Source organism: Lutzomyia longipalpis, chromosome 1 (genome assembly GCF_024334085.1).
Source record: "Lutzomyia longipalpis isolate SR_M1_2022 chromosome 1, ASM2433408v1".
NCBI classification, from domain to species: domain Eukaryota; kingdom Metazoa; phylum Arthropoda; class Insecta; order Diptera; family Psychodidae; genus Lutzomyia; species Lutzomyia longipalpis.
The window spans coordinates 48,953,649-48,960,387 of record NC_074707.1 but is presented as its reverse complement, the minus strand read 5'-3'; the positions used below and the strand labels follow the sequence as shown (position 1 = coordinate 48,960,387).

General features: G+C 40.0%; 3 protein-coding genes across 6 annotated transcripts in view; 1 reads left to right on the top strand and 2 right to left on the bottom strand.

Moving 5' to 3' along the window:
- The window catches only part of LOC129787959 (CCR4-NOT transcription complex subunit 6-like), a 116,232-nt gene extending 112,582 nt beyond the window's left edge, over window positions 1-3,650 (bottom strand). The window contains exon 1 of one of the 4 annotated variants that reach the window (XM_055823849.1): window positions 2,933-3,650. The gene's annotated coding sequence lies outside the window, so the exon portion shown is untranslated. The remainder of the gene's footprint in view (window positions 1-2,932) is intronic. The other 3 variants (XM_055823848.1, XM_055823850.1, XM_055823851.1) reach the window with 3 other exon arrangements.
- Window positions 3,651-4,011: 361 nt separating this feature from the next.
- On the top strand, window positions 4,012-5,275 carry LOC129788011 (lymphokine-activated killer T-cell-originated protein kinase homolog). Its single transcript, XM_055823970.1, has 2 exons — window positions 4,012-4,206; window positions 4,270-5,275. Exons 1-2 carry the CDS (start codon window positions 4,083-4,085, stop codon window positions 5,085-5,087), a joined length of 942 nt encoding a protein of 313 aa, XP_055679945.1. The 5' UTR covers window positions 4,012-4,082; the 3' UTR covers window positions 5,088-5,275.
- LOC129787983 (protein Peter pan) overlaps window positions 5,164-6,739 on the bottom strand; it is a 1,185,971-nt gene continuing 1,184,395 nt past the window's right edge. Inside the window, exons 2-3 of the mRNA XM_055823912.1 lie at window positions 6,349-6,734; window positions 5,164-6,286 (exon numbers count right to left, since the gene is read on the bottom strand). Coding sequence (XP_055679887.1) covers window positions 5,264-6,286; window positions 6,349-6,681 — 1,356 coding nt within the window. The 5' untranslated portion in view covers window positions 6,682-6,734 and the 3' untranslated portion in view covers window positions 5,164-5,263. The remainder of the gene's footprint in view (window positions 6,287-6,348; window positions 6,735-6,739) is intronic.

Sequence of the window (6,739 nt, the reverse complement as noted above, 5' to 3'; positions counted from 1 at the left end):
ATGACCAACGTCTTATTTTCCTGATTTATTGCTGTTTTTCATGACCAAAATGCATTATTCCCCTGATCATGAACCAATTTCACTGTTCAATCGTTAATTATCCTGATTTACAGCTTATTATCCTGATCCAATATCTATTGAAAAATTTTTCTGATCAAAAGCAGAATTTTCTGATCAAAATATTTGATGTGTCCTTTACAACGAAGAAATAAAGAATTTCCTTGAAATGAAAGAATTTTAATACAAAGGAAAAAATATTTTCTGCCTTCTTTGCATTAAGTTCTTTGTGCGAAAAAGGCTTTCCTACATCACTCTACTGTATATTAACAAATTGTATTACAAAATTAGCAAGTTTTTCTTCTTGTTGCTGCAGAATTTTAGCTTTTATTATTTTTCCCCTGCTTGGAAATTAATTTGTTAGTAAAACAACGTTGTTTTGTTTTTCTGCTGAACTAATTTATGTAAATTAAGACAATTTATTTGGGAGATTGTGGACTTAATAAACTGTTTTGTTTTTTACTCTTTCAAAGGTTCTAAAAAAAGCAAAAAATTATGTTTCTTTTTTTTTTTTAATTAAAAAAGAAATTGACATGAAAACTCAAAGAACAAATCAATAGAAAATGAACTCTGAGTGAGTAAATCTCTCTCCTTTAAAGTATACCATCATCGAAGAGAATTGAATCACAAATTACATAATCTCTTATCGGTGTGATGCTAGTAAACAAAACTAATACAATCGAGAATAATTGGGTGGGTGATAAGCACAAAATGCTTCGTCTTTAGCATCAATAAAGCCATTAGAATTGCAGGCTGTTAATCTCTTTAGTTATCGGAGATTAAATAATTAAGATTGATTTAAAAGTTTAATTTTTTTTAACTTTTTTTAAAAATGTTTTTTTATTACTGTAAAATGGGGTCATTTCCCGGATTATTTTAAGGGTTATCCCGAAATTGCTCATAGATTTAACTAAAATAGATTGTTGAATAATTGTTGTTCAATTTGAAGCAAAGAAAAACATTGAAAGTTAAGGAAAATATTATTTTTTTAACGTTTTTTAAGCTATGAAAACATTTCACGTTGAATTCAATGCTTTAAGAGGATATAAGTGTAACAGATTTGAGGTTCCATGGAGCGAAAAGGGGAAGGGGGAGGGAACCAAAGGAAAATCTTAAAAATCGCTAGAACTTGCAAGAATTTTCTTGAATTGATAAACACTGATGAATGTTTTTTTTTGTATTATTTATTTAGGTATTTATTTATTTAGTTATTTATTTCCTGTAAATCTCTACAGAATTTTACAGATTAATTGAATTTTGCAATTTTACTCTTCAAAAAAGATTTTCTTGATTTATTATTTTGATTTGAAAATTTATTCAAAAAAATGTTTTTCTAAAATTGTTTTTTCTAAATTACAAGAAAAATATTTTTTCTGTTTATTTCTTTTAAAAAGGACAATTTTTTAACAGACATAGGGAGAAATTCACTAGTCAGCCAGACTTAAGAATCTTTAAGAAAGTTTTTTGAAGATTTCTTAAGGGAAACTTAAGATTATTTGAATTTTCATAAAAAATCTCAAGTTTTTCTTAAAAATTTTACTGGTTTTCACAATTGAGATTTAAGATCTCTTTAGTCAGGCTGAATAGGTTCAAATTAATATTTTTGTACAGATTTTTCCTGATGGTTTTTATGCATCCAAATTCGTAAAAAAAACATTGAAAAATATGGATTTTGTCCGATACAGACTAACATAAAAAATCTTAAGTTTGTCTCAAAAAAAAACTTTAAAAAATCTTATAAAAATTTAAGAAATCTAAATTTTGCTTAAGAAAACTAATAGAAATTTAAAAAAAATCTTAAGAAAAATTAAGAAGTCTTAAGACTGTCAGATAGTGAATTTTACCCCTACATAAATAATTAATTAAACAAATTAAAGAAAAATAAACAAACTTTAATCTTTGAGAGTATTAGCTTTAATTTTAATGCTTCAAGAAGCTTAAAAAAAAATACTTTTCTCTAATTTTTAAGCCACAAAAAGCTTTCAAAATTATAAATATTAGAATTATTAATTTTTAACAATATTTAAAGGTTTTTTTTTTTCCTTTTATCAGCTTTTGATAAACCCCCTTTGCTCTAAAGTTTGTTATTGATAAACCCTCTGCTGCTCATTGTTTTCACGAGATCGATTTAAGGGTCAAATGTATTTTGAGGCTTAAAAAAAGGCAAGAAATTGCCCAAAAGAGGCGCAAGGTTGACCCTAGAGTCCTTCTCTGAGTACTAAAGCCTTCATCTGACCACTGAAATTCCCTGAGAATGAATGCCCTTCGTGGGGAAACAAGATGAAAGGTCACCCGTGAGGACTGTCGTGAAAAACTCCCCGAAAAAGCATCAAATGAATACTTTGGGGCGCTTGTTTTTGGCACAGACGGACGGGGAAGAAGCTGCGGAAGGTGTTGCAGGTGAGAAAGTGTCAAAGATGGGTGAGACAAAGTCCGAAAAGAGACGAGAAATATCTGGTATGATGAGAGAGTGGCAACGACCTGACAAAGGCAAGGCTAAGGTCACACAGTCTTTCGCTGCTTTGCCCGGTAGCGCCCTCAGTGGCGCAACCCCCCAATTTTGGGGGTGGGCACATCCACCTCCAACCCCAATCGCGCACCAGCCTCAATAGCACACACCAAATCGATAATTGATGATGGAATGGCCGCGCGATGAGGCCACCAAATAGGCCTCGGGAGACGCGTTTAATGGTGGAAATTTCTGACAGAGTCGCTGCTTTTTGCGTTTCTCCGTCCCCTGCGTAGGCACTCCGCCCAAGGAAAACACCCCAAAATACCCTCGAGAACACATCCGGAAGCCCAGGGATGCATGCAGGATGCTCGGGAAGGTACCCCCGCGTGTACAGCTGGTGCTTGGGGGTACTTTTCAACGTACCTTCATCTACTTTTTCAGCTGTGAAGAAGTCGAAGAGAAAATGCGTCAATCCGCTCTGTCCACTTCTGTGCGCTTTCCACTTTTTTTTGCTGCAAAATAAACACACTTTTCACCCCCTTTTGAGGCACTCTTGCAATGGCAAAACACACACTGGCACCCAAATGCGCGATTTTCACTGCGATCTCACGGAAAAAGGCGTCCAATTCGTCAAAATAGTCACTTTTTCACGGGGCTTTTCTTCCGTTTTTGTTATGGCCAAGTTTACAATATATATGTACATATATATTTACACGGATTTCTAACCTAAGATATTCTTCTTTTTCTTCTTTTTTGTGTTTGGCAGGGTAGGAGAAAATGAGACAGTGCACGTCACTGATACTGTCTCCCTCACAATTTCAGTTTCTCGCAATTTTCTCGCATTTTCCGCCGAATTTTCCAGCGAAATTACATTTTTTGTGACCAGGAAGCGACGCCGCGTCGATTGGCGTCTCCAGTTCAAAACACTCAAAATTTCCGCCAGAAAAAGTCGTACAAAATGTTTTTTTTAATCCGGCGAATTTCCCGCGCAAATTTTTACTGAAAATACTTGGGACCCCCCGGAGCATTTTCCGCGTAGGCCCAAGTCGCAAAAATGAGTTTTTCCTGGAAAAATAAATATTATAAAATTTTTCCGCACAAACACAAACAAACATTTCACGCACACACTCAAAAAAACCTCACCTACACAAAATGCCAGAGTGAGAGGAAAGTATTTTTCTCATGCCATCTAATTTTGCATCAACACCAATGTTTCATTTATGCTGCACACATCATATGCGTTCTATGAAATTAATCTCATTTTCATGGATTTTCTGCCTATTTTTTCCCTCTTTGTTTATTTGGGAAAGTGCTGATATTCTTCTTAATTCTTCTGCTTTTAAAATCAAAGGAAATGCCGAGAATTTTCCTAATTTTTCTGCTCTTCCCAAACAAAACACGCAATATACATGGCTGTCTCTTTTTAGCACACGGGAAAATCTATATTTGCATCTCTCTCTTTGGTTTTCGAATTCCGGAATTCAATTTGTCAGAATTTTCATAAAACTCCGAAACAGTTTTTTAACGACCAAGCCGCCCGCGTTGTCCAGTTTTTTTTACAAAAGAAAAGAGAATGGATACCCCAAAAAGGACCCCCTTGCGCAATAAACACCTCGAGAAGGTCTTTGGGAATATCCTTGGCACCCCACTGAAGATTCCACCTTCGCCACAGCTGCAGAAACTCGGATTTGGCACAGGTAGGGAAAATCTTGGGAGCTTCCTTTGAACATTTTTCTTGAAAATTCCCGGATTTCTTGCAGGAATCGAGGTCTGTCGGGTGAATAGGACCCCCAATAAGGATGTGGCGAAATCTCCGTGGGCTATAAAACGTCTCAATCGTTGTGCCATGACGGGAGACATTGAGAGGAGTGAGGTTTATTCAGAGAGATTGGACAAGGAAGCGAGTTTGTTGCGGAAGCTCAAACACCCGAATATTGTGGGCTTCAGGGCGTACAAGAAGGATCAGGAGGGACGCAGTGTGCTCGCCTTGGAGGTGTGTGACCTCTCCCTGGCAGATATTCTCGAGAAGCGCCTGGATGAGGAAGCAGGGCCCCTGCCAGTGATGAAGATCCACAGATTCTGCCTCGATATTGCCTCAGCTCTGGACTACCTTCACAGGGAGGTGAAGATTCTCCATGGGGACATGAAGTCCGGCAATGTCCTGGTCAAGGGGGATTTTGAAATTTGCAAATTGTGCGATTTTGGCGTATCCCTGAAGCTCAACGCTTCCGGATATGTGGATGATGTGGAAAAGTACGTGGGAACTGACCTTTGGGCAGCTCCTGAAGTAATTGACGAGGCGTGCGAGCTAATTGGGAGTCCCTGTGACATCTTCAGCTACGGACTGGTCATTTATGAGACTCTAGTGCTGATGCCACCACATCTCTTTGGCCTTGGGGACGATGGAGATCTCAGCTTTTCAGAGCTGGATGAACGTGTTGGGACACGGCCACCACTTCCGGAAACTCTGGATCTCCCGGAAGAGTACAACATCTACGTGGGGCTCTTCTATGCATGCACCTACGAACTTCCGGAAGATCGCCCAACAGGCCAGGGAATCATGAAAATGCTCACATAGTTTTATTTACAACAATAAAAATTTTCCGGGGTTTTTCGTCGGTTAAATGGGGGTTTCTCACCCAGAAAAACTCACGTTTTCCAGAGCTTTCGGCTCCGTTCAGAGCCTTCTTCAGTGGCTACAGAGGGAAGGAATTTATTTACAACATTTTTTTTATTCTTTTATCAAAAATAAAATTATTTCCGGGACCTTTTGGGCTTCTTCTTCACCTTCCCACCCTTTCCTGCCTTCCCGGATGATGCTCTGAAGGGTTTTTGCTTCTCAAGCTTTCCGGGCTGTCCATCGTTGAGCTTCCTCTTCTTGGAGTCCTTTCCCTTGGATCTGGGATCAACGGCAGGACGTTTCCGGGACTTGGGTGGTCGTTTTGGGTCTGCAGGGGCGAAAAGTTCCCGATCTGGCTCCACTCCAACTTCCTCTTTGAAGTATTCAGCATCATCTTCGGGCTCCTCTTGCGCCTCTTCCTCTTCCTTCGTCTCCTTCTTCATCCCCTGGAGACATTTCTGCTTATGCCGCTCCTTGTCTTCCTCCTTTTTCAGCTTATTCTGCGTCTGCTGCTCCTTCCGTTCCTGCTTCAACCTTTCGCGCTTCTCAATCTTCCTCCGGATGGCATCTTTCTCCTTTTCCGTCTTCACCACGAGCTCATGGAAGAGAACTTCTCCATTAAACAAGCCCGCTTCGATCTTCATCAGCTGAATTGTCATCCGTGGACCGAGTTCATGGAGCTTTATGGCTGACTTCTGATTCTGGATGTTCCCACGCGAGGGGAGATCCTGCGGCAGGACAACGTGATTAGCTTCGTCATCCTCAAATTCCGAATCTGACACCCCATTGGCTTTCTCAATGAAATCCGCAATATCCTCACATCGTGCCATGTTGGGAATCTTCCCCGTGATGAGTTTCTTGATGCTCTTGGAGACACCAACGGGCTGGACGCGGATTGCAAAGTGCCGGACGTCGATGAGCTTCGTGGTGGGATTGTAGGAGAACAGCACACAGCGGCGAATCCGTGCCAGCTTCACGGTGGACACGTTAATTGTTGGGAACATATTTTGCAGCATCTGTGCCATTAGCTTCAGATGCTTCCCTTCGCCGGAGAAGCTGTTCAGCACCACCAGGGGAGCTGATTCGTAGGCTTTATCATCAATATAGGGCTTCCTTTGAGCCGAAATTACATCCTTCATCAACGTAAATTGATGAATCTGCAAAATAAAACAAAGAAATTAAATCCAAAAGCCCTGAAAGAAGCTTCCCGGAAACTCACCTTGAATGTCAATGTGGGCCCTCGTGGAAGCCTCGCTACTTTCCACGAAACCTGCTCCTTGGAACGATTAAAGACAGCCATGTGGGAGACATGAAAGACCCCCGAAAGGCTCACAAAGTCCTTAATCTTGTTGCTCTTCCTCTCTTTGAGATTCATCGCCGTGAAGGGTTCCATTATCTTCCGGAAATCACGCGTGAGGTCACTCAATTTCGGACACGGCAGTCCCCGATGGATGACAAAGGAATGTGGTGCCTGTAGCACCTCCTGGGGCTCCTCTCCACCCGCCTGGGGTACATTTTTCTTAGCACTACGTCCCTTTTTCTTCTTACCCATGCTGTTTACAAATGCTGCACCTCGCACAACAACCTAACCTCAAAAAATAGTTTCTCTC